General features: G+C 46.0%; 1 protein-coding gene and 1 long non-coding RNA gene across 2 annotated transcripts; both read left to right on the forward strand.

The window, feature by feature from the left end:
- Positions 1-2,241: 2,241 nt before the first annotated feature.
- On the forward strand, positions 2,242-15,191 carry LOC8036252 (F-box only protein 30-like). Its single transcript, XM_029988616.4, is given in 9 exon segments — positions 2,242-2,405; positions 2,852-3,072; positions 3,469-3,747; positions 6,063-6,329; positions 7,835-8,088; positions 9,709-9,823; positions 12,831-12,992; positions 14,580-14,702; positions 14,704-15,191. Coding segments are annotated over 8 exon segments (1,464 nt in total). The 5' UTR covers positions 2,242-2,405; positions 2,852-2,886; the 3' UTR covers positions 14,782-15,191.
- A 2,965-nt stretch (positions 15,192-18,156) lies between these two features.
- On the forward strand, positions 18,157-19,384 carry LOC120842932. The gene is made up of 3 exons (XR_005716056.3): positions 18,157-18,217; positions 18,508-18,609; positions 19,361-19,384. It is a non-coding gene; the product is annotated as an uncharacterized LOC120842932 (long non-coding RNA).
- Positions 19,385-27,626: the final 8,242 nt, after the last annotated feature.

Consider the following 27,626-nt stretch of genomic DNA (forward strand, 5'->3'; position numbering starts at 1 on the left):
TACACGTGCCACACTATTTCTCAGACTTGGACGTAGTTCAACTACTCTACTCAAACTACTGTAGTTTAACTACTTTTCCGAGTAACTTGCTAACTTTCAATTACAAATTTATTCGGGTAATTAGTAGTTTAATTTAACTACGTTTTTCAGGTAACTTCTACTCAAATTACCAACTACTTTCGAAATTAATCCTATTTATTTTCATCGCAAAAGTTTGAGTGCAGAAATAAATAAGACGCTGGCAGATTAAGTGGTATTCACGAGCAAGGGGCCCCCTCACATTCCGTTCCCACGCACTTACACTCGGCAGCCCTCGAAACTGTATCACAGGCGTCCTTGGGCCAAGGTGGCGACGACAAGCATCCAAAACATAACACCGGCGCGCACGAACGCAGCCAGAGATACTTGACAAGCCTTGGTCGGGTGTTGACCTAATCCGGTAATGCACGCAAGCGCCGCGTTTCCAGCTGCAACCGTGAAAGACGGGGACACTTCGAGGGTTGTTGTTGTTTTCATGTTGTATGCCTTTAGTGAGTCCTGACTCAAGTGGTAGGTTCCACGGTAGGCGCCACTGGGATGACCTCGCAGTCGGGCGCCTGTTCCCATGGTCGCCTCGTCGTCAGCGCATACTTCCTTGCAAAGCCGGACTCCTCCGCGCACAAACGCAGACACGGATAATCCGTTCATGGGAGCACGTTCCCGCTTCCAGCTGCAACTGCATGAGCGCCGATGCTTGTTCACGTAATCCTTCGCGTCTTTCCGACCTTCCACGCCAGGGAGACCTCCTCATTGTTGAAAACGTTTTACTTGTCAGGCGCGTCAGGATACCGCAGTCGCCGGCGAGGATTTTGAGTCACCCTTGGGAGATCCTTTTGTTGGACCCAACGTCAACGGCGAAAAGCAATTTCTTTTTTTTTTCTTTCTTTTTTCAGTGGCGTAGCTATAACATTGCAACGAGACGCGCAGTCGTCCGGATGATCTCATCGTCGTGGCGCGAGACTTGATCCCTTGACGGTCAGGTGCACTCGCTCGGCGAAATCTCCGAACGTCGTGGGAATAAAGAGGGGCCAGTCATAACAATCTCAACTTGCCAAAGAAAAAAAGAAAAAAAGAAAAAAGAAAAAGGAGAGACTCTCCAGCCGAGGCAAGCCTTACGTGTTTCGTCATGGACACCAAAGACGCCGACACTCGCTTACCCGACCCTGCACAGCCTGCTTCTAAAATTGAACGCTGTCTTTGCATCCAGCGCCACGGTGGAACGTCTTTTTAGCTTGACTGAGGTCGCCACTAGAAGGAAAATAGGAAAACTCTCGGATAACAACTTTGAAAAACAATTGCTTTGGCGAGCGAATAAACTATTTTGGAAGTCATAAAATGACTTCATTTATTTCCGGCTCGCAGGGTTTTTCACTGATCAAAACTTCTGTTCATTTTGCTGCCACAAAAACGTAAAAAGTAACTTCAAAAGTAACTTCAAAGTAATTCGCTACTTTTTTACAGTAGTTAGTAGTTTACTCAATTACTATTACAAATGTGTAATTTCTACTCTACTCCAACTACTTTTGGCGTCGATACTCAGTAACTTAACTTAACTACCTTTTTTGAGTAATTTGTACATGTCTGCTGTTTCTACCGTCCAGTGAAGCCACAGCAAATCGAAACATACTCGGCTAGGTGCGTCTGTTGTTGGCAAAGCACTAAAGAATGGAAATTTGGTACTGACACAGCATTCAGTCACCAGTCACACTAGCAATGACAAGTAAGCCCATGGAGCTCACACACTATTGCCTCATTTCCCTTTTCCACCAATATCGCTAACGAAATCGGGTGAATGAAGGCACTATACAATTGTTTTTCAAAATATAAAATATTTAATCTCACCGCTGGGTAATGAATTGCACGGATTAATAAAATTAATGAATTAACAGCGTTACGAGGAAATGCGAGGCCAATACATTTAACTTGAAGCGCAAAAATACGCGCGCTCTTCTATACTAGTTTCGGTTTCGGTTTCATTGAAATCGATAACACTTTAAATGTATTCCCAACAATTTTGTTTTTATTTTTCGGTTCAAAACTGAAATACACATTCTCGCACATAACTATGTGCATTGTACAGTCACAACCATGTTTATATCTTACGTTTGTCGTTAATAGCAAGTTTATTAGGACTGGCGCTAAATACAGCGCCTCCTTCAAGTTTGAGATGCGTTTATCGACAACTCTGGGCAATCAGCTGGTTGTATGTGTTATTATTCCATTCCTTTGTCAAAGCTGTGTCGGCTGTGTCTAGCGCCGCTCCGAGCATCTGAATGCTCCTAATCATGAATTGCCCTGTTTTGTTACATTATTTGTAACACCGGCGCCCCCGTTCTAGCTTGCCACTTCTACAATCATCCACTCAGGTGAGCATCTGGCTGCGGCTTGTACTTGCAGTCTCCGAAGCCACTAACGTATGTCAGTCCTTTTATGTCAACGGTTCGTTCAACCGAGCGGTAAGGTCTGTTGCTTCGATCATTCGAGGACGCAGTTTGTTAAAACTTTCCGATAGTTTTTGTTTTCTAGGTAACTCACTTTCAACGGTCAACCACGTCCAGTTTAAAGTGTCATTACGTTGTAACCTCACTTTCTCTCGTGACACAGCGAAAACTTCTCAGATGTGTGGCATTGAAAAACAAACAAGAAAAGTACGATTCGAGATCATATGAGACCGACTTTACATCCCAGTTTGTGGGCTATTTCGTTTCCTATTCGTGTCAGTTTACCCTGCTTGAAAACCCGTTGGCGTCCGGCGTCACGACGGCTATGCCTTTTGTCTGCTTTGCAATGTGAAGTTCCCTCTTTTTGGCAGGAACGGTAGGTTGCAGTGGTGCCCTCCGAGAAAGGATGTCTGCGGAATCGGACGCCGACTCGATTCACCCGCACTGCCTCAACTGCATTAGCATCGTCAAGTGCAACGCCCGCTCCGAGCAGCGGAAGAGCTGCCAAATCGTCGCGTGCAAGTTGGATTGTGGGGCGAGTTTCCACTCCTGCAAGTGCCAAGAGCATCAACTGCTGTGTCCAAACGTCAAGGTGGGAAGTTTCCGTCCACTGCCCTTTCTTGCTCACGTGCACCTGTAACGTTTCGTCAGCAATCTTTTTTTTTTTTTTTACTACATGGATTGGAGTAAGTTCAGAAGGGGAGCACGTTGGTGAAATTACGTGTTGCTGAAAGAATAAACATGTGGACGGACACGACGGAACACACAAAAGATGTCTCGTCGTGTCTGTCCCTATGTTTACTCTTCCAGTGACGTCTGAATTGGATTGGGTAACTGGTTTCTTTTCAGAGCATACTGGCACTAAAGCAGACTCGCCAATTTCATAGTTTTCACGGGTCGAAGTGGGCTGGAGTTTGGGAAGCATTGATGTAACACATACTGTATTAAAAATATGCGAGGGTCACTGAGAATGGCTTTCTTGGTCCAGGTGCCATGCTCGAATGCAGTCAATGGGTGTCCAGCCTCGCTTCTGCGCAGTCAGCTCGGAAGCCATCTTCAGCACTGCCCCGCCAGCATCCTGTCATGCACGGTCGAGTGGAACCGCTGGATCCTGGACACCGGCAACGGAGCAAGGACAGCGTGCAGTCAGCACACGGGCAGACTTCAGCTGGATCTCGCGCTTGCCATGCGTGATCTACGCTCTCTACGCCAGAGCAACGGCGGCACGTGCAAGACGGCGGAGGGAGTCGCGTGCCGAGACTCCGCTGTGAGTTTCTCTTTATTGTACTCCGTTCACCCCCATGCTGACAGTGTGGCAGAAGTTACGTGCTCGTTGAACCTGTTTTGCCACGTGATCATACTTCTGCCCAGATTTGCACAGAACGGGTTCAAGTTATGAAAGGAAAGCAGCCCTGAACTGCCCTAAACACTGCCACCTTAGAGGTAAACAGAGTTAAGCGCTGTCGGTTGTGTCATGTGAGGGTAAGAGTTTGTTGCCCCAGATATGTTTCCTTTCGGTTGTAAACGATCACTCTACTCTTTCACCTTACGATGAACCGCAGCAGATTCTGCACAGCACTGGTGTGGATCCGAGCTGTGAACAGGGAATGTTGCCTTCATAGTTCGACTAGGACTAGCCAAATTTACTCTGACTATGCCTACATACTTGATGCCTGAATTCTGCAAGTATAACATGCACATTGAGGTGTTCTTAGGCTTACCAAAAGCTGGGCACAATCATGCAGAGTTCAGGAGATATTAGGCCGGTGAAAAGCCAGGTCGTTCACTGCATCAAATGAAATTTTTTAGACCCTAATGCTTTCCATGTGGTATACGAGTTAACATACCGGCAGATCGAGAGCACAGTCATTGATCTTCTCAGAGGCAACGCCGGCGGATCGTGACCAGATGGAGATATATCTTAAAGTTTTGCCATTTATGTCTGCCAGTGACTTTTAATCGCCTCTTGTCCTCGATAAACTAGCTGAATCATACTCGCTGTAATCTTATTTTGAGCCACCAGATTACTGCCCCTATTGATTTGGAAAGTGGTTTCAGTTTCGATTTGAACTTACAATTATCTCCGAATTAGAATCTCTTCTAATTCGGAGATAAGTGATTCTTGACCAGGATCCCAAACCGAAGCTGCATATTCCAACTTAGTACGAACTAATGTTTTATATAAAAGTAATTTTAACGAGCTGGGAGCAAGACCAAAATTTCTTCGGAGATATCCAAGCATGCAGTTGGTGTTATTTACAATATATTCAATGTTACACGACCAGGACAGATTAGCAGATATGTGCACACCCAGATATTTATACAATGATACGGTTTCGAAAGAGAGATTATTTAGACGATAAGAAGCACACGGAGTATCAAGACGGGAAACACGCATAGATTTACACTTATTAATGTTTAGTTTCATTTTCCACAAATCACACCACTCAGAAACACTGTTAATATCTGACTGAAGAAGTGAGACGTCAGAATCACTGTTAATTTCACGATAAATGACGCAGTCATCGGCAAAGAGGCTGAAGGATGAACATATATCAGTGGGCAGGTCGTTATTATTCATGAGAAAAAGTAAGGGCCCCAGAACCGAGCCCTGGGGTACACCTGAGCCAACTGGAGATAAATCTGCATTTATCTAGATTGATAATCAGTATTTATTTATCAAATTAGCCTTTGTAAATTTCATAAATTTTTTTTCTACAAACTTTACCTGTGTTCCCAGCACAGTTTGTGCGCCATGCAGAAAAAATATATTTTTTTTAAAAATAATAAGTTATATAAGCTCCAAATTAAAATATATTGCGTAGCTTTCTCCCCAATAAGGACTCCATGTCTGATTTTTCATGTAGCACACAGACGGCCGATTGTCACGATTTGCTCAAAGAGCCCTGATATCGAGAAAAGCATGAAAAATGCAGTTGGCCTCAAGAATGGGACCCAAACTAGCATTATGAGCGTCCGAAATGTTGCTGTCACCCCCCTGGTGACAATCCTCCACGAGTTCACATTCGGTTTTCATATAGCACGTACACTGTACGAAATAGCTTGTGGATGCTGGTGCTTTTTCACATTTTAATTGCACAGGGTTTTGGCGAGCACTAATTTTTATTTTGACATAGTGCCCCGAGGGGGTTCTTTCTCTTACCAAAGCAGTTTTGACGATAACCCTCGATTTGTAAGAAAAAATCTGCTAATCGCTTGCTCGTGATAACGGTGTGGCGCTATGTGCTTGGAGTAGCTGATAACACATCTGTAGCTTCGTGTTCATGACGTGGTCGATGCAAGTTCCAAACTCTGCGCACCTTACAATAGTCGCTTACTTTGATGGCTATGAGAAAAGCACTTTGATGTTGCATCTGATTTCAGTATCTGTGTGTTAATTTTTATATGTTATTTACTTTTACTATCAGCCCCTTCTGGGGCTGTTACAGGAATGTAAAACTATGCATAAATACAAATCAAAAACAGGGGCTTTCTAACAAGCCATATAATCAGCAATAAGAAAAATAAAAAAAATGGCTGCAGTAACACGAGATTAGGCTAACCAAACATTTCCAAATGCAGCTGCAGAACGGACAGGCCGCGCCACAACTCAGGAACTGCGATGGCGTGGACAAGTCTTGCGAGAGTGCGCCGGATGCGATGAACGTGGACGAATGCAGTGTGAACAGTGGGGGCAATTGTGGCGTGGGCGACTACCGGCTGCTCACCGCTTCCGGCACGTGCTACCTCTCCAAGCCTCTGGCGACCCCGGAGGTGGAGCTTCATCTTGAATTCCTCACCCGGTACCAGACGAAGCCCGAGAGCCTGCACACTTTTCCTTGTGCTCAGGCATGTGACTTTGGCCATTTTTCGTGCTTTCCTTCTTGTTCTCATTGTATTTGTGAAACACAGAGAGTGAGATATTGAGTCGGGGAGGGACTGATGTAGGACAAAAAGGAGAGAGGAAGTTGTTGGTGCGGATTAGCCTGTTGCCCATAGACTCGTGACGCAGGAGCTGTAGGTAAGGTTAGGCTGGCATGTGACTATCTATTCATTTTAGTGATACCGTAGGGTGTATGCAGTGTGAAAGAACTGTGCATCAATTTTAGTGCTACATGACTGCATTTCCTGAGAAACTATGTGTGTGAGGCTGATTGATTGTGGTACAGTGGAATCTCATTGATTCAATTTTCACAGGAACCAAAAAATAAAACATATCACCCGAAAATCGTATTATCCGAAATGAGCTAAAAAATTTCAAATATGCATACCCGGTGAGAAACTTGTTTTTATTCCGCAGCCTTGAAATTGTCGGACATTTGGGTTTGGGCTTTCTTCTTTTCGACATCGATAAACAAGTTCTTTTGAAAGTAAAAAAAAAAAGATCCCGGCCTTCTCGCGGAGAACTTTACCGTCGGCGTTCATATGTCCTCCTCATACTTTTTTAAACCAAGCCACGAGGATCTCTTTCATCTGTGCATGCTGCGCACCTCTCGTTTGCTTGACACTTGCGCCGAAGGCTTGCACCTTGTTGTGGATTTGTTCCCGCTTGCCGACGATAGTGTTAAAAGTAGAAACCGGCAAGCCTAGTTCACGTGCCAGGTCTACACGCTTCTTCTTCGGGTCTTCTTCGACCTTGTGGATAATGTCCTTTTTTTTTTTTCTTTTAGAGACAGCGGCTTGCGTTTCCTTGACATTGTCACGGTGGTTAACGATACCACAAGAGCCGTGAATAGCAAACAGACAAAGCAAGACAGCACATTCGGGAAATGTAAGAAAATGCTCGGAGATGCAAAAATTATGCGAGAGGCGGCCATCACCGCCAACGCTACCTACCAGGCGCAATGCGCACCTAGCCACGTGAAACCAGGGTGCGCTACTTTCCGCTTGGTTGATGACGAACGGCAACGCCCGACTGGGCGGCCATGTTGGAACACCCCAGTGCCAACTGTGGCTCTCCTGCTGTAGCCGCGCAATGGGCCGTTCGTGGCTCGTTAGAATTGGATTCGAGCTTGTGATTCCAGTATATATACTGGAATGTAAAGGCATAATTTTTTTTAATGCCCCTGAGAACCAGCTTTTGGAATAGTATTATCCGATTCCAAGCAAAAATAAAATTGTATTGTTCATATCGAAATACATTGCTGCTATGGGATGTTGGCCGAGAATGAAAAAAAACGTATTGGTACCGAAAAATATATTATGCCGAATCGTATCAACGAGATTCCACTGTACATGCACGTTCCTCTCGCTAGAATGAGGCTTGAGGCAGATGGAGCACGGCAAACACTGCACGGAGCGCAACATCACTTCGACGCGTCTAAAGTTTCACCTTCCGACGTCCTCGGCTGCAGGGTTTCCGGCGCGACGAATATGCCTGGCACTACCAGAACGTCCACCGGGACATCCACGGCGGCCTGAACGGCTGGCTGGAGCAGCGCTGCCCCCTGGCACAGTACGGCTGCGGCTTCTCGAGACGACGCTTCGTCCCCGCGCCGCGGGGAACGGAGATCGTGCACAGCGAGCTCCTCGAGAGCTTCGGCGTCACTTTTACTGCCCAGCACCGAAGATCTCGGTCCCCAGAAAACCGACAAGGTGCTGCAGAATCGTGAGTGGGCATCCATCCAGGGGATCCGGTGTTGGCCCAGCTTGGGTCAGTAGAGATGTTGGCGAATTCGGCCAGGGTCCAAGATGCAACCTACCGTAAAATTCCGTAAGAGCGCCGTGCCCCGAGAGGTCGGCCGTCCAGTTTCTCTGGCTAAATAGATAGAACATAAAAATTTGTGAATGCACAATGTCTAACGGGGCGTCGGACATTGTGCGATCTGCGGTACGGGTACGTGTGACAAGGGAGCTCGTAGTGGGGTTCACAGGTTTTTTTCTGTGATATACGCACACATGCAGTCTTGGTGTGCGTAGAGGACGTGCAAGTTGATGCCACGTGTTTATTGCGTTGTGAAATGTTAGTCTTCTAAGTTCGTAATCTGCGGTGTCGGTCCCCATGGCATGCGGATCCATAGCGGGTTCCCGCGTTTTTTGTCCGCAATCTGCACACACTGTTATATTGCTTCCCGCGACATGCGGGTTGATCCCGCATATTTCTCGCTTCGTGACATGCGAGTGTGCTGCAATCTGCAGTGTCGGTTCTCATGACACTCGTGGCGGCTTTCCTCGTGCCCTTCGCACCTTATAAAGCAAATTGCTGCATCCGCAATCCGCTACATCTTTTGTGCCAATCGTGTGATGTGCATGTGTAAACGTCTTTCCAGTTTTTTAGGCTTCTGCACTTTGAGATACGGATAATGCATATAAAAGTAAAGGTATACAAGTTTCTGCTGCTGAAGGGAGCTGCATGCAATGGTTTTATTTTGTCACCTCCTTAGTAGCGTTAGCTCCAGCAAATAAATTATGTTTGAGAGCAATGTCACGAAGTGCATTGTATTGAATGAGATCGGCGACACCAGTTGTCACCAGCTTTTTCCTACCTGTGCAACAGGAAGTTTGGGAGGTGCTTTCTGTTTCCTTTCGCGACTGAGCAAAGTGGCTATGCCAGAGTCCCATTCCAAACCAGATCTGTCATCAGCAGAGACCTTAATGGCAGCTCCCACGAACCTCTGGCACGTAGAAAATGGATGAATCTCTGCGTTTGATGAAGGGGATAAAGATTGCTGATATATTCTGAACGTAGCTCTTTAGTCTCAGTGATGAAAGACGCGTTGTTTGGTCCATTCCTGCGCTCTGTTTTCTCCAATAGAAAGTTGTTCAACGTTTTAAGGGCTTACTCAGGGAGGATTGGTAGGCTACCGCAATGGAGCTCCAAACTTATAAATAAATAGAGTTTTTTTTTTTTTTTTTTCGGTAATTGTTTAAATCAATGTGAAGTGAAACTAAGATAAACAGGGATGTGGGCTTATCAAACTAGTTTTGAGCCCTGTACCACAGCCACATTTATGTGGGTTTTTCCCGCATAATATGACCGATTTCAGATTAAGGCCTTTTGTAAACAATGGACCCCCCAGATATACTTCAAATTTCAGCCGAAATTGGCTTAGTTTCGGTTTCTGGATTTTGCTCATTTTGGACAGGAACCTCTCAAATGTTCTCTTTCTATATCTCTCGCTCTCTCTCCCCCTCCCTCCCTCTGTCCAGTGCAGTTTTTGTACTCATGGTTACTCTGAGTAGCTTTAGGTTGTCCCTGACATCATAGTAATTTCCAAACTACTTTCAGGTCTAGGTCCTTGGTCCGCTCTTCTCAGGGGCCTCCCATGTGCAACGGTCACAATGAACCTCGCCGTGTCCCCAGGCGGGGTAGGGAGCTGGAATTTACGGACTTCCCTTACGAGGTGTGTGTTGCAAACTCTGGGGAATGCTCCTGTTCAACTGGCAGGTAGAACGAAGAGGACACTTTGTTTTGCCAGAAAAATATCCCTTACAATGAACTTTGTTTTCTCAATCGAGGCGATGAGACACCACGGTGATTTGCCAGCAGTTTTATGAACATCTGTTTCGCAGCTCTGCTATTGATAACTTACAAGCGAGAAAACACCATCCCCGCCGCTACGCTTTGTTTAATCTTGTGTCGAACTGAAGCAGAAGGCTAGGAGCTGTGATACGGCCTTGGCAAGGCATTCTTACGCATCGCAAAGTAGTGCAAGAAAGTCTGATAGTACAAGGCACGTGGCCTTTGTCCTTAATGTAATGTTTGTGTTTTGTACCAGTGAAACATAATTTATGTTCTAATGAAGCTCTCAAACGCAGCATTTAATATATAAATATGTAGCACGTTAGAGGAAACTAGACTTCTGGTTGGCAATGCCGTCGTTGCCGTCACTTTCACTTACTCAACATTCATGGCACCATAGCCGATGCGACGCACCTTTAAGAAAAATATCTTCAGATTGAAGGCTTCATATTTAAATGTGATTATCTGCAAACTGAGCCCGAGTTGGATATTTATTGGAACAAATAATTTGAACTTTAGAATGACCTTGCTGTCTGTTTAAAATGCCACCTGACAAGTGCAACTGTGCTTTCACTTTTGTTTGCCGTAATGTACGCAGACGTCTTTGCCGGGGGCCCCTGTATTTCTTTCGCCAGCTTGCTTTTAGAGAGTTTTCGGGGGGAAAATATCCGCACTTGGAAGAGAAGCGCGCAAATTGTGCTCGACGTGTACTACAAACTTTGGTCTGAGCCTCCGAGCGAGTAGTTTGGGACGATCGTTCAAAGAACATCCGAGCTCTGGTGAATGCGGAAACAAAGTGCCAGTGGCAGCATGTCTGGCGTCGCCGGCAAAAGGACGTTTGATTGTTTGTGCCGCATGCCTTTATTGATATTGCAAAAAGGACAAATATAGCCTCCTTCCGCCACGCGTGCTTTGTCAGTCGCTTCTCATAGCTCTCTGTAGCATAGTGTTAGTAGAGTTAGAAAAAGTGGCCGTCGGCGCTTTCAAATTCAACAGAGCAGCTCTGACCTGCAAGTCCATGCAGGCGAGACATTTTCCAAGGGCGTTAGGTTGGAGTCAACATTCCATTGCCCATGCCGACCTGGTCTGTTGCGTGACGGAAAAGTCTTTAATTTTTCGTGTGCACAAGAAGTGAAGAGCTTCTGCAGACCCTGCTTCCGTTCAGGGGTGGATCCGGGGGGGGGGGGGGGGGGGAATTTGTAAGGGTACTATTCTCTTATTCTTTCTTGTGCACCGGGGGGTCCGCCAATGGCGAATTGCCCTCCGAGAAGGGGGAGGGGGGGGGGGTCAACTTTGTTTAGGGGGGCGGCCACCCCCGTCGCCCCCCCCCTTGGATCCGCCACTGCTTCCGTTCATTGTGCTAGGTCTCTGTGATAGCATACTTTGCCCTCTCGGTGATCCCGCTCATAAATGTAGACTGCTCAGCCGTGCGTCAACCTTGGTACGTCAAGAGGTTCCAGCCACGATCACCAAAGATACTTGAGTTTGTGCAGTAGATAGAGCAAATTACGCAAAGTTTGAATTTTCTCGAATATAGCAGACATCAGCGTGTGGCTCGGGTTTGTTAAACTAGCACTCAAACAGAAAAAGTGCTTCACTTAGAGGCAGGGACAGTCAAGGTCACCTGGGTGCTCTAAGAACCCCCGGGTTCAGGGATCTCTCTGGAATTTACCGAACTCCCAAATTTCCTTGATCATCTCCATCCCTATGTAAATCACTCTTCCTGTTTAAGTTCTATTTCGGAAGGTTGCAGCCCCCCACCAACGCATAACAATCAGCCAATCACTCCCTAGTATGTTTAATGTTACAGGGATGTCCCGTTAATACGGACACCTCCGTTCCTCCAAGAAAGCTTTCATAATGTGAGGTGTTCATAATAATGAGACAAAAATGCACAAATTTACCCAGTTCGTACCCGAAAGTGTTGTCTATACATGGCGAGATATCTGTGGATTTTACTAATAGCATATTGCTTAGTGGGCCACAAGAAAGAGAGTAGAAAGTCAAGAGCCTGCTTTTTGGTACGAGAATATGAAAGCGTGGCAGACTATTCCGTACCTCTCTTCCTTCGAAAGGTCTCGACTTTTTCACTGTGATACATCCGCGGTAGCCAAAGCACGTCGGCCGGCACCAGCTCATGCATTGGTCATGAGGACTACGTCACCATACTATCTCGCTATCCTCCGTTTTAGCATAAGCTACAGTGCAGTGGGAGCTACGCGCTTTCTGGACCAATCGGCCGCCTCCCCTTCATCACCTGACCTCGTTCTCTACGCTTGGATATGCACGAGGGAGCGTGATCACGTAGCAGAAGATGGGAGCATGGCTGGCCCAACGGGCACGTAGCTTCGACAGCGCTGTCAGCTTAGGAGGGAATGGAGGATAGTTGCACACACACTACTGCAAAAGCCACGGGCAGGGGAAAGGGAAAACAACTTTCGTCCAAATTTTGAGCGACGGGCTAATCTCCTAGGATGGCAATGTTCGAGTACACAATAGAGAGTTCGAGCACACAAACGAGGGTTTGAGCTAGAGGGGAGTTTCTCCCTTTCCTTCATCTTGAACTGCCAGCAGTATACTCTTCCCCCTGTACCTAAGCTGAGATGGAAGATTTTGAAAAATCATTTTATGGCCTTAAACGGGGCCGGTATTAACGAGACATGACTGCTTTGATGGCCTGTAGGCTTCCTCACCACTTTGTTGTATTAATGCCGAGACTGCAAAGTGTTGCTCGGCTATCAAATCAAGAAAAATTGGGGTTCCTCAGCATTAAAATGTTTGAAAATGCATAATCTTGGGGAAAACACTTTTTCTTTCCACTCAAAAGATTTTTTTTTTTTGGCACACTATTCACCGGACCCAGACCTGGAAACTGGTACTTGTTGCAGGTCCTGCAGCACATAGCCCAGTTCCTGGACGGCTTCAGCCTCAACAACTTCTCGCTGGTGTCACAGCGGTGTAGGGACGTGTCCTGCAGCCTGCTCAAGAGCAGGGGCATGGTGGTGCTCAAGTGGGAGCGGCAGGCCGCAGGCTGGAGGGTCGGCTCCAAGGTGGGGCTTGCTCACTGTCCTTTCTCGTTGAGCATCGCCGCTTTCTATACTAGTATTCACCTCGAGAAGCTCAGTGAAAATGTCTCTCTCTTTGTGGTTAATTAAGATGTACCGTATTTGCACGAATATAACGCGAGGGCAGGTTATAATGTCCTCAAAAAGAAAAAAACTATAGCTATTATAACACGAGCTGAGGTCGCATAAAGTTATCACACTCGGGTGATTAGCAGAAGTGAAAAGGGAATAGAATTGAAGAAATCTTGGTGATGTTCTGACTGCACTCATTCTCACTGCTCAGGTCCTCCTCACTGTCGCGTTTGCAATCCACTTGATGACTTCACAGATACGCAGCAGCACCACGCTGCTTGTCTGGTAGTTTCTTTTTCTTCGGTGTGAGCTCCTCGGCCGCCCGTAAGCAGAGTAATGCGCACGAAGCAAAAGCATCAACACACAAACAGCAGACCACTCTGGAGCGGAAACTAAAAAAAGGACAAGCAGAAAAAAGACATCTGGGCCCGATACACGATCACTCTCTCTTGTTCTGGTCATTAAGGTAGCAATTTGGACCAGTTGGTTCATGATCAGCTAAAGAAGCGCAAGGAATACAAGGACGAGGAAGTAAACAGACAAGAGCGCACTTGCGACTGGTCTTTATTTGTCAAAACAATCATATATATATAGCTTCGAACTAACACATACTCCCTCCTAAGTTCTGTTTAACCCCCCCGTAACAAGAAGGAACCTCCTTCTTGTTATGGGGGTTAAACAAATAATAGAGCCACCAAGCTCAAAATAGAAATGCGTGATTGTCGTTTACGGATATTCGGATCGTGCTCAACCTATTTCTGAACATGACGGGTATATTTCGAATTTTGTTGAAGTATCCCTTTAAAAGGATTGAATTAGTTTATTTTACTTGGCCTCTTTTTTGGGCATTGCCATGCCTCACGTATGCACAAGGACACACTTTTTTTCTGAATGTACATTGCATTGAGAACAACTAATGAGTCTTTGGGACAAGTTACCTTATATGATTATGCCGAATTAGCAAAAAGGTAATGCATAGTTATAAGGCTTTTTTTATATTGGTGTTTTTTACTTACTTTTCTGACTACTGTTCCACAAAACCAAGCAAAAGTATAACTCAACAATCTTGAATGCTTTATTATTAGAACAGTGATTTCGTATGAGTGAATGGAAGTATAAGTGGAAAAAATGATGTGCCACATTAAAAGTGGCAAGGATGCAAATAAAGCGTGACAGCTCGGGTGGATGCCTTTTGCCCCTTTTGCTTGAACTACCATTTGTTAGACTTTTCTGCAGCCCCTTGATAAAACTTTCACTTTGCATTTCATACAAGCATCAAGAACCAGTGTTGCGTGAACGCGTGAGACACGGGCCACACGCGAGTACTTTGCCCCCATTTTTATCCAAGGGCCACACGAGGCACAATCCTCACACTGGCATGTTTAACGCTACCCGTGAGACACACAAACTCGTCAAGGAGCTTTAGACTCATTGTTCCAACAGCACCCTCGTTTTTTCTTATGCGTACGATTAAATTTGTCAATCGTCTTGTGTTTCCAGCGGTGGTTCTTCAGCAACGCCTTCACGCCCATCAGCAAGTGGTACTTTTCGGAAGAGGACAACATGTCGAACCACCTCAAAGACTGCCCCTTCTTCAAGAGGAACATCAAAACAAGGCCTCATTACTTACTGCTTCACTCTCCACAACGGGATGCCCTCGTCCAATCGCAAGCGGAAGGAACTACTGCAGATCTCGTTCTAGACGAACAAACTGTTGACCACAACTACCCGGTGTCCACATTGGTGTGGCATGCACGTTGATCTGGTGTCCACATTGATCTGGTATGTGTGCTGAACCAGTGTCTGCATTGATCTGGTGTGCCCGTTGACCCGGTGTACAGATTGATCCGGCGTGCACATCGACCCGGTGTGCAGATGATCCGGCGTGCACGTTGTCTGGTGCCCACATTGATCCGGTGAGAAAGTGAGCAACTGTTGTGCTACTAACAGGACTAACTTTTTTTGCATCTTTTGCGTGCAATATTTATGGCTTTTATGATATGTAAGACTGGGAACTGCGTTCTCTATGCATGTGATATATGTGGGTGTTTGGCATTGCAAGAGAATTTTCTTTTCTTCAAAGTGAAATTAAACTGCATCTTTTTAGACTGGTCCCTGGTTTTACCTTTGCTTGACTCATGTTCAGTATGCTACTGATTATATTCCGCGGCTTTTCAACCTCGCTCCTGAATCTGCTGGTTCTTGGGCATCTGCAAAACCCATCATTTTGGTTGTTCTAGTGTTTCCACAGCAAATGAGCCTGGATCTGCATTATTTTCAAAAATATTTTTCCAAAATAAGTTTAACAACAAAATACTTTTTTTGATTATTCTGTTGCTACATAAAAACATGGAATTGTAAAGCAGGAAAGGTTCAACTATACTCAAGGACAACTTTCTGTGGCATCTCAAAAATGTAGAGTGCCTTCTTTACTCTTAGATTAGGGAATGACTGACTGTCAGTTATCTGTCTTTCATTGTTTTGTTTTTTCTCATGGTCCCATGGGTGTCAGGAGGGGGAAAGCCACCCCTCTTGCTTTTGCCTTGTCTGCAATTACAAAGTAAAAAAAAAATGTATACCTCAAAAATAGTTTATATACACGCCCATGCATAAACCTCTAGCAATTCCCCCCTCTAGTTAATGTTTGCCTTTTCCAGTAATTTGTATATTTTTTTAATGCCAATGACACTGTCTGAACAAGGAAAGGTAGGTTGTGCTCACTCATTCCTTCATTGATGGATTGTCCTGTTTGACCGATGCATACTGTAAGCAATTATGCTAGCGGTCAAGATTCGTAAGGAGAGCCTTCTCCGCCTTGATCAGAGGATGCAATCGGAACCCAACCAGCTCGATTTTGACCCCTGATGCCGTCACGCCGGCGGCGTGGGAATGAGAAAGAAGGCAGACTACGAGCAACAAGACGCGAGCGAGACTGAGACATTCGCCTATGACAGGAACGAAAACTGGCGCGAATATAGGCCCCTTGTATCAAACTATTTTGGGTCCGGACATTTCATCGAACGCCGTTTCATCGAACGCCGTTTCATCGAACGCCGTTTCATCGAACGCCGTTTCACAGAACGCCGTTTCATCGAATGGCGTTTCATCGAAGCCGTTTCATCGAACGCCTTTTCATCAAACGCCGTTGCAGCCTGTAATATTTTTGTAATTTATTTATATTTTTATACACAACTTAATCTAATTCTTTCTGTTTTTTTGTTTTGTTTTTATATCCCAGCGTGCAGTGACGAGATAAGTTCCGTCATGAACATATCCTGCTTCGAGAAGAAAGCCTCTATGAAACAATGACCCATCCCCATGTCACACGAAACAATTAAAAATGAGACAAAAAAACGAAGCACGATGTGCTTTCCGAGAAGCGGGTAGTGTTTTATTGTCTGACAGCATGTATGTGTAACCTTGGGTTATGTGAGGATCCGGAAGGGTTCAGTCTTCTTGGGTGACAGAGTGCACTCAGGTCTTCACTATTGTCTGGTGCGGGTCGGCCTTCCTCAGAAGGCGTCCTGAAGATCATTTATGGGCAAGAGGGTTGGTGATAAGGATTACAGTGAAGGGGAGGTGGTTCCTGTCTAGGCTTGTTTTGGGGACAAAAGACAAGAAAGTGTGTGGTGAACAGCAGCTTATGTTACCAGAAAACATACTCTGTGGGCCGAAGTCAGTAAACAAAGGGCAACTCAAACTGGAAGACAAACCGATGTCTTCTTTTGTAATTTACCACACAGGATCCGGGATTTACAAGCTTCGTGTTCGAGGTGGGCTATAAAATGGTTCACCCGGTAAGGATTCGTTGATATGGAGATGCGGGAGACCACGCGTGGCAAGCCGAAGCTCTGTCTCGATGGCTACGCGTACGTAGTTGACAAGAAAGTCGACTGCCGGGTTTACTAGGAATCTGAACAATATGGTGAATGTCGGGGTCGTGTCGTTACTGTACGCGATGCATTTAATGGGGAGCACGAGGTCGTCTCGTTGAAACCCCATGAGAACCACCGTCCAGACTATACCCGAGCCGATGTGCTCGAAGCAGTAACAAACATCAAAGAAAAGGCGCTCCGAGTCACCAGCGCACCGGTTCAGATTCTTCAGGTACGTTTTGTGTATTGCCGCTGGGTCACCCCTGCGAACATCTAGACTGTGGACTAAAAAGCGCAAACGACTAAGAGGAAAAGAACTGGGCGGGACAGAGGGCTTACTTACATCGGTCGTAAGTAAGCGCCCTAGCTGTTCTGTCCCCTTCTTGTCTTCTTAGTCCTTTGCGATTTTAATGCAGAGTCTTGATGTTCAACCAACTAGTAACTAGCCCATCAAATGATCTTGATGCACCCCCGTGAACTTTTAACGCCTAAAAATTTAAAGAGCGAAAGAAACAAAAAATGCGTGTCCCATTATACCCGTTATACAAGTCCCGTTATATATATTATGTGCGATATGTGATGAATATCCTGCATAAATATAACCACAAATTATCTTGTGTATAACGCTTTTCATCTTGTCTTTACACAGCAAATCGGTGGGGCCATGAATCCTGAGGCGCGCCAGTCACTTCCAGCTGCGGACGCTCTAGGAAAAACGATACGCAGGAAGAGGGCGTCACTGTTCCCCCCAGAGCAGAGCCGTATATTGGGAGAGTTTGGCCATTCATTGGTATCAATGGGGCGAAAATCTATTGGTCGAATAGTTGATTGACAGGCCACTCGTGGCCAATCACAAGCCGCAAAACCTCCCCTAGCGGTGGTCGTGAGCCTCAAAAGTAAAGCAGGGTTCGGTAATTTCATTTTAGCGTCGCTAGAGTTAAAAAAGTTAACGCTCGGTGACTGAAAACTTGGTGCATGTGAGCTTTTCGTCATAGCCTTCTTCAATGGTAGAATAAACGAATGCGCACGCGGACACGTGCGTTGAAATAACGTAAACAAAAGTTTGTGTAGCCGCGGTAGTTCCGCCGTTCCGGTCTTGTTTGAAAAATGGGTCTTTGTTGTGCTCTGAAGTGCCGGAACAGAGCTTCCAGGGGAATTCGCTTGTTCAAGCTGCCGAAATCCCCGAGGAGACGGAAACTGTGGCTTTCAGGAATCAAGCGTGGCGCGGGGTGGAAACCTCCCGACAGAACGTACCTTTGCGAGGTGAGGTATTGTTCATTGTTAATATTGTGACGCGAGCACAGTGGACGCGAGTGCACTGTGACAAAACCGTGTATTTTGTGATCTATTCTCTACTGCCGTGGAAGCGTCCTGTGCGCTTTCGCTTCACCGCAGAAAGACGAGTGGTTCAGGCCTGTGGCGGTCGTGCGATGATGGATTTGTAAGATCGCGTATTTTGAAAGCGTGAGCCTCTCGTCAGCGGAATAACTGTACTGTGACGCGAGCGGCTGAATACACAGTTTTGACGTCTACCAAAACGTTATTCGCTGCAGGACCACTTCGAGCCCTCCCAGTTCCAGACGAGGTGCTCTGACGGCTGGAGGAGGCTAAAAGCCACAGCTGTTCCGAGCTTGTTTCTGCATTCTGAAAGTCAAGTGAGTGCGTGTAACGGGGATAAGTGAGATTTTTGTTCTTTTGGTATTTACCTAGATTATGAGAGTGAATTAACAGCAATAATTTATCTTGTGTTAAGATGTTTTTACTGATATGATTTGAAAGAGGCACAGGTGACCTATAATAATGTGGACTTGGTAGGCTGTTGACATCTCTGTTCCATGTCAGAGACCTTTTTTTTTTTTTTAAATCGGAGTGGTCCTTGTGCAAGAGTGCATGAGACACCATCGTTCAGTGTTGCAGCCTGACACAGCACAAAACCCCGCCTCATGGAAATGTAAGTCAACCCAATAACTCATATTCTGTTGCTTCTATTAAGTTTATGCATAAGGCATTCATCACTCTCAGCTGCCTTGTAATGTTATGACAGCCTCACCAGCTAAGTATCTGTCATGGTTCTTGCATGGCTTGGAGTGATCTCGTGAGGTGGGCAACACCCAATGGACCATTTGCAGAATTAGTGGTTCGAGAGTGCATGGCTAAAAGACGAGAGTTCCCTGGCCGCAGGCACGTCCACTGCGTCCCGTTGGCTTATTGTGTCGCAGTGACTTAGATAGAGCTCCCCCGAAACCACTTTTGTCCCCCTTGAGGATTATCTTTCACCCCGAGGTAAATACAAAGAAGCCTTCGTCCCTCTTTGCTCGGCCAGCATGAAGAGAGAAAGGGCGACAAATCCATTTATTCTCGAACCCATATTTCTGCAAAACGAGGATTCTCGTACCGTGTTTGCAGCAACCAGCGGCCAGGACCTCCGGAGTGACCCTGCAGGTCGGCCTGCTGACGCAGCCGCTCCCCACCACCAGCGGGGCGTGCTTCGTAAGCATCTTCCAGGGTCCTGCGCACCCCCGTGTAGCAATACCACCACGCTCTTCGCCGCAGGTGACCAGTGACAACCAGCGCGGCCAGGCCAGCTCAGCTGCCCACGGCACCTTGGTGTCGGCACACTCCACCAGCTGGGTATGTGGTTCTTGCACGGCTTGGAGTGATCTTGTGAGGTGGGAATCACCCGATTCTCATACCGTGTTTGCAGCAACCAGCAGCCAGGACCTCTGGAGCGGCCCTGCAGGGCGGCCTGCTAACGCAGCCGCTCCCCACCACTAGCGGGGCGTGCTTCGTAAGCATCTTCCAGGGTCCTGCGTACCCCCGTGTAGCAATACCACCGCACCCTTCGCTGCAGGTGACCAGTGACAACCAGCGCGGCCAGGCCAGCGCAGCTGCCCTCGGCACCTTGGTGTCGGCGGCCTCCACCAGCTGGGTATGTGTCATGGTTCTTGCACTGCTTGGAGTGATCTCATGAGGTGGGCAACACTCAATTCTTGTACCGTGTTTGTGGCAACCAGCGGCCAAGACCTCTGAGCGAACCCTACAGCCTCTTTCTCCATGACCCGTTTCACCTAGGCTCACTGAAGATGTCTTTCTTCAGATGAGCCGGAAGATCAAGCTGCTGGAGAACGAGAATCATCGCTTGGTGAGGCAGGCTGCCTTACAAAAGACAAGGGAAGCGACATTCCGGTCTCACTTGCACAAGTTCTTCACTGCGGACCAACTGGCAGCTCTATCGAGATCCAGCAACAGGGGGTCCAAGTGGTCTAATGAGACGGTGAAGAAGTCGCTGCAGATGCGATTTGCATGTGGCAGCTTGGGCTACGACTTGCTACTGGAGGGGAGCTTCCCATTGCCGTCGTCTAGAACTCTGGGGCGGCGGCTGGAAGGCAAGTTTGTTGTCAGGCTACTCAAATGCTTCAAAGCTCCCTGTTGATTATTTACAGATATAATATCCTTGTTAGTAACTGTAGTGTTTTTGTATTTTACACAATTTATTTTTAAATGATAAGTTGGTGTCATGGTTCCTTTTTCACTTAGTTGCAGTGTGGTATGAAGGGGTAGATTATTGATATTGTGTTGGAATGATTCTCTCATCGCAGGCATACAGCACTAGTTTGACCTCAGTATCTTGCACGCGTCGAGATGTGAATTCAAGTTTAGAGGGGGACCTTGCTGATGCGACCATGGAGGTAATTATGCTGACGGTGTCTAGGAGAGCACCCTGTGGTGATGATGGTCGAATGAGGCTTATGGATTCCATACGAGCACTGCATGAGCACTTGACTTGGGTTCGTGACAATAAGTGCCTCGGCAAACATTTGGGCAGCTCATGACTAATCTCTGCACACGAATGGCCAAAATTAAACATTGTTTACAGCTCAGCACATGCTGCACATGTTGCCATCCCCAGCCTATGGCTATACACAGTTCTCATGTGACGTCATTCTAGTCACCATTCCCAGGTGCTAAGCGTCCCATTAATGTAGTGGAAGGTAGGTCTAATCTGCACCCCGTGATTGGCGCGGCCCTACTAGAATAAAACGTCATCATCTCACCTACCAATCGTGTGTGTCCTGTGTCCTGTGATGTCGAGATCACTCTAGCGCTCTTATCAGTTGCCCTTGGGACTCGCGATGAGTTGGCCGCGTGCCGTTCGTTCGGTGATGTGCACAGTTTCTAAGTGCTGGCAAAGTCGCGATTGCAGCGAGTTAGCGCAGTTGAGTGCGCTTCTTAACGAACACCGGTGTGCTGTGCAGAAGCGACACTTACACAGAAAACACCGTGATCGTGCGTATTTCGCAGGCACTGCGATTGTGCATTGAGTGGAAGGCACACCTCCAGAGAAGAAGAGGTCACGTGCGTGTGCGACGAATTCAGGAAAACATTGTAATGTAGCATAATGATTGTTCATGTTCCTGGTCAATATGAGTGCTTACCTCAAGGCCAAAAAAAAAAAAAAAAACTGACTTTTACCATGAATATGTGTTACTCTACAATTGAGGTCCCGTCAAGCAGTGTGCATCATTGCTCATCATCTCTTTAGTCTAAGATTTAAAACAAATATTTGGGTATAGCAAGAGGACTGACAAATCTCTCATCTACTTACAATCTCTATGTAGGGCTTGATTTATTTGAAGCGAGAGTCATTCAGTAATTTAGATCAGAATTAACTGAGCCTTGGCAGTGCGTAGGCAGATACTTGAGAATAACCTAAATGAAACCAGCTAGATTTTCCTTTACAAAGTATAATCATTGCTGACATGCTGAGTTTGTGTACTAGAAAGCTATCTCTACAGGAAAAATGCTGTTGACAAGGAGAACTAAATGACAAGCTTCATTTGTTGCTTCGATTAACAACAGCAGAATTTACGCAGATCCTTGAGAACGTGAACAAAACATACTCAAAATTACTCTTGTCTAACCTCATTTCAGTGGATTACTGTGTGCCCCTTGATATTAGGTGTTTTAGGTATGATAGTCTTTATATCATATCTAAAATGACTTTTTATTCATACTCGTTCACACTCATCCATCACTCAAATACTATAATGTTTTGAAAAATGTGTACTAAGGTAAGAGTGCTAAGCTAAGTTAGCATGTAGCTTAGCTTGTTTGTAGCTAGCTAAGCTAGTTACACACGACTGGAAGCTAACTTAGGTCAGCTTCCATTAAGCTAAGCTACCTTCCGCCATCTTGAGATCAACACTGTCAAGATGGCGGAAGCTGAGCGCAATGGCAGTATCAGAAAGGCACCGCAAGTATTCAATATGCGATTCGAAATTATTCGACCCAAGTCACTATTAGCTTCTTATTCGCTTGAAACGTAAAATCCGTTATTCGCACGTGCCTGCTTAAGGGGAAACTAAAGCGGTTTTGTACCTTTAAAAAACACTTGCATCATCTTCATATGGCCTCCAGTATCACGAATATTAAAATTATTTGTCAATTTGAGGCCCGGAGTAGCCATCAAAGCATTTTGACCGTAGCGCTGAAGCCCCGCCCTCCCGAGGTGTAAGAAGCTAGGAGGAAATTTCTGAGAGACAGCAGCGTCGCAACAAGGATCCTCGGAATCTCTGCAGCTATTGCAAGCTTATTTGAGTGGTCGACAAATTGTGTGTGATTCACCTCATGCTCACGATTTTCGCTCGCCTGTTTGTTTGGCGTAAGTTTAGTACACCTATAAACTTTCATAAAAGATTTAGCGGATGTTGGTCAGGCGTGAAAGATTGTAGCGGGAACTAGGCGTCTGTAGCAGATGACGCACCATTTCACGAGAATAAAAAAAGCGCTGCATTGGGCAAGGCTGGTCACATGTGCCGGAACACTGCACGAGAGATGGTGCTTGAGCTTCGGTGGCCAGGTGAAAGTTCTTGACGTGACATCATGCCGAGTGAATTTAAATATTTCTTTGCGTTGGGTGATACTTCTTGAGCAAATAGTGCATATTCAAATTTGCAGGATACAAATACGGAAGAATTTACCTCTAACTCATTTTTTTTGGTGAACCTCTTTAGCTTCCCTTAAAGTGTTTTCAACAAAATCAGTCAGTGGTTCACAAATCGGAGTCGGTGACACTTTTAGCAACGCACAGCTACCAAAGTAACCATGGAGTGTACTTTACTTCAGTGCTGGCATTCATCACCTTTGCTCATGAAGTGGAACTGCCAACTTTAAGAGAGTGGAAAAAACTCGTAAAAAACCAGCAAAAACCATTCGTATGGACAACAGGAATGGAAGTTAGTAGCCTTTTCTTCGTTTAGTGCCCATGCTGTTCTTTTATTGACTGAGGGGGAAGTTTCAAATCATTGATTCCTTCAGTCCAGTTTACCAAACATTGCATACACTTGATGATCTAAAGCAGTTCTGTGTTTGTAGGTGAGCACTGCCCTACGGGTCCTCAGTCACTCCACGGCCACTGCCCTGCGCTTCCTGGTGGAGAATCATGGCTGGAGCACCAACTTCCTCACCACGGCTTGGTTCTTGGAACAGGTCAACAAATGGTTTGATCTTATGAGCAGCAGGCACCCAGTCCTTGCGATCAGCAGGCAAAATGAGGCCTGCTACAAGAACACCCTTGACTTTCTGGTCAAATTTAAGGATCTTTTTCTTCACCTCACTATTGGGGATGGGGCGTTCAAGCCAGTGCAGGCGGGGGTAATCCTCTCTACCAAGTCCATTCTGGACCTGCAGCAAAGTCTCATTGAGAGACATTCTTTTTCATTTGTGCTCATATCCAGATTCACGCAGGACTGCCTTGAAAACTTGTTTTCGGTAGTGCGACAGGGCAACCCTATCCCAACTTCTTGGAGTTTAAGATGACCTTGAAAATCATCACACACTCGCAGTACCTGAAGGCGTCCAAGGCAGGGTCCTACGAACTGGACGATGCCTCCTTTTACCTGGCTGACCTCGCAGACTTGGATGTACAACCTGCTGTGCCCACCGGCATTTTTCTTGAGGAGGTAGAACTCACCATGTCACAACCTGAGGAGAATAGCTTTGACTATTACGCGGGTATGTGGTACGAAGAGTTGTAAAAAATAATGCTGCATCTGACACGTGTGCTGCAGCTGTTCAAGTCCCCATGGCACCTGCAAATAGCCTCCTCAGGCTAAAGAGTTATGTCCCTGACGCTCTGACCTGCCCCTCTGAAGCTGCACGCACCCTCTTCACAATTTGTGAAAGTGTCTTTCGCAGCCTCATTGCGGATTTGATGCATGCACGGGGCATCCTGGACGGCCTATCGGCGAGGATGGCTGCAGAGAGCCAATGTGTTCAGCTGCCCGACTGCCATGAAATCAAAATGAAGCTCATCAGGCCATTCTGCCATGCACGGCTGCAACTGTTCCTGCGGGAAAAAAGTCGCGAGTTGGCGGCTGGGGCAGCTGAACGCAGGGACTTCGGCAGTCGATGGCAGGACCCCGGAGAACTAATTAGTGTTTTAGATTGCCTTAGTTGATGAAACTGTTGTCCCGTTCTCATTTTTTTTTACTTTGCTTTCTTCTTTGTGTTAAGGGCAGCTTTCATTTTTTGCGTTCCTTGTTTACCGAGGCACTTCTGAACTTTTTTTACTCTTGCAACGGTTGTTTGTGCGAGGCCCTTTTTCTTGTGATCTCCATGTAAGCCTACGTGAAGCCTCTGCATTTTTTTTTTTATGCTTGCTACACATGTTTGTGGGAAGTTTCTTGTGCTGTGCTTGTAAGCATCTGTAATTTTTTTATGCTTGCTACGGGTCTGTGAGAGGCCCATTTTCTTGTGCTCTGCCTGAGGCCTCTGAATTTTTTTACGCTTGCTATGGGTCTTTGTGCAATGCTTTTTTTCTTAGGCTCTGCCTGTAAACTTGTGTGAGGCCTCTGAATTTTTTTTACGCTTACTAGAGATGTTTGTGGGAAGCTCTTTTCTTATGCTCTATGTGCAAGCCTGCATGCAGCCTCTGGATTTTTTTCATGCTTGCTTCAGATGTTTGTGGGAATCCTTTCTTTTTCTTGTGCTCTGCGTGTAAGTTTGCGTGAAGCATCTAAATTTTTTTCACACTTTCTTCAGCTCTGTGGGAAGCTTGCTTTTTCTTATGCTCTGCATGTAAGCCTGAGTGAAGTCCCAGAATATTCTTTTACTTTTACGCTTGCTTCACATGTTTGTGGGAAGCTTTTCTTTTTATTGTGCTCTGTGCGTATGGCTGCATGAAGCCTCTGAATTTTTTTACGCTTGCTACGGTTCTTTGTGGGGAGCACTTTTTCTTCTGCTCTGCGTGTAGGCCTATGTGAAGCTTTCGCTGTCATGCAAACTTGCTCTTCTGTATCATGTTTTTTTTTTTCTTGTCCTCCTTCTTGTGCTGTGCACTGCTTATGTTTCACTCATCCCTTTTTGCTTCATGTGGATGTTTGTAGCCTACACTTTCCTTCCTGGTGTCTTGCATGAAAGCCTATGCAGAGACTTCCTGCCCATGTTAGCTTGTCTTTTCCCCTGTCATTCTTCTGTTCACTTTCCTCGTGTCATTCGCACACCTCGAAATATGCACTCTCTCTGTATCCTCAAGTTTTTCACTTCTGCACTTGCTTAAGACATTTGCAAGCCATCCCTTTACTTCATGAGCTTTCCATGTGAGCCTTCACCGTGCAGCACCTTTACGCTTCTGGGAGCCTATGCTTTGCCTCCGACCCTTTTGGTTTATCCACTTGCCTATTTTAATTTTGCAGTTTCTGTGTTTTTTCTTGCAGAGGCACGAGACCCATGTCCTCTCCATGGTCATCGGTTGCAGCTTTTGGGTCTGTCTCATTTTATTTCATTGTAGTTGCAGACTTAATTATTGTCAGGTATCTGTGTGTTAGTTCGTTTGCAGTAGACCTAACTGCCGCCATTTCCTTTCCGTGAGTTAGTTTTTGTCAGACGCTCGTACTCAGTGTAACAGGTGCAAGGGCTGGGTTTTGTTGCTGTGTCCAGGATGTTGCAAGGAGACTGCTGGCCAATGGACTTCTTCCAAAACCGACGCGCCCCATTGCGGCGAAATACCATGCAGTGCATTCTGGGAACTAGTTGGCCACTCAGTTTCGGATTCGACTGAGCAGATTCATCTCATGCTATCACGCCGCGACCGAACGCACTGCTTGCAATTTCGATTATCTGACTTTTTTATGAATGTACAATATACTCATTCTCGAGCGATACAAAACGAAGGCCGGGGCACTTTTTTTGGTTCCCGAAACACCGGATATTTGAGTGTGTATGCAAACGTAGTAGGACGTGGCTTAGTCACATCATCTTTGAGTTCAATTTCAATAATCCCGTCTAGTACCATTGAACTACAAGTGAAATTCGGTCACCTGGAGCATTACACATATTTTGTTTGCCAAATGTCCGCTTCTTGTTACTTCATTGGGCGAAAAGCAAGCCGCATCCTCACAGGAGTATCAAAGTTAAGCCCAGCGTTGACGCGTAAACTTTTAAGGAAACGCAATAAATTCAACCTCACTACTGCACCAAAGTTACTATGATGTCTTCCTCGTGTCATCATATATCTCCCACTCAAATTTTATGCTGATAGACGATTAAGTTTTCGCAAACGCGGAGATGGGCTAGCTACGACGGAGGCCCTAACAAGCGTCCCCTACTCCTCGCTAAGCCTTTTTGGACGAGCTTTTACTGGCGCCCAAGATCTGTGCCTGAACGGTGTGTCCGAAATTATCGCGGCATACTCAGGCAGGAAGAAAGCTAACACATGACAAATATTATGGCCATTAGCAACCGTCAAATGCACTTTGAATAATTTCATTCGTTTGGCGCACCGCATAGGGGTTCATACCCGTCCGGCGTACTTCTGGCGAATGGTGCAACATTTTTCACACAAGTGCTCGACTTTTGCTTTCTTAAAACACTTTGTATGCGTGAATGTGCCTATACGATTGCAGGATAACTTTACGTGCATACGCAATGTTGAATATTAGTAAAATGCAAGTGGGTGGGGACTTCGCTTCGTGCAGTGCTGCGGGTCAGTACAGATAAGAGATAAGAAGTGTGTTATAATTGAGCTTTTCAATGGCACATCCGAGTTTTACTTCGCGTACACAGGCGTATTAAGAAAACAGTAATTACAAAAAGTAATATTTCTTCTATGGACGCACGAAACGAACAAACTTCCTGATCAACAACATATAATGTAAAGGCACAAGCTTGATGTATGCATACTTATTGGTTGCTACAGCCTGTTGATTCGTACATAAGCAAGATCCCCGAGCTTCGCAGCGTCGAGATTCCTAGCACTGGCTCGTCCAGATACCTCGAAACGCTAACAAAAAGGCTCAAGTACAAAAATAGAACAAGCATGTGTTAAGAGAAGCTATATACGTCTCGGGCTTGTGCTAAAGCTTCGAGGTCTTGCCATTTAGGTTAGTTTATAGACCACAAATGACGCTCTCGGGACCAGAAAACATGAGATAATGACCGTTTATAGTCCACGCTCTGTGTGTAATCTCCGGTCGACGTGTCAATCGAAACCGAAACCATGCCACTCTCCTCCCTGGCCAACTAGTTCCCAGAGTGCAACGCGCGCCGTGTTGCATGCAGGGCTTTATGGAAGTAGTCTATTGTGTGCATGCATCAAGAATAGTTGTGTGTCAGAAGATCCTTTATTTCCTTGTTTTTTGACTCCATACAGACCAATGTTGAAATTGTTGGT

Source organism: Ixodes scapularis, unplaced genomic scaffold (genome assembly GCF_016920785.2).
Source record: "Ixodes scapularis isolate PalLabHiFi unplaced genomic scaffold, ASM1692078v2 PGA_scaffold12__126_contigs__length_90152505, whole genome shotgun sequence".
Taxonomy (NCBI): Eukaryota; Metazoa; Arthropoda; class Arachnida; order Ixodida; family Ixodidae; genus Ixodes; species Ixodes scapularis.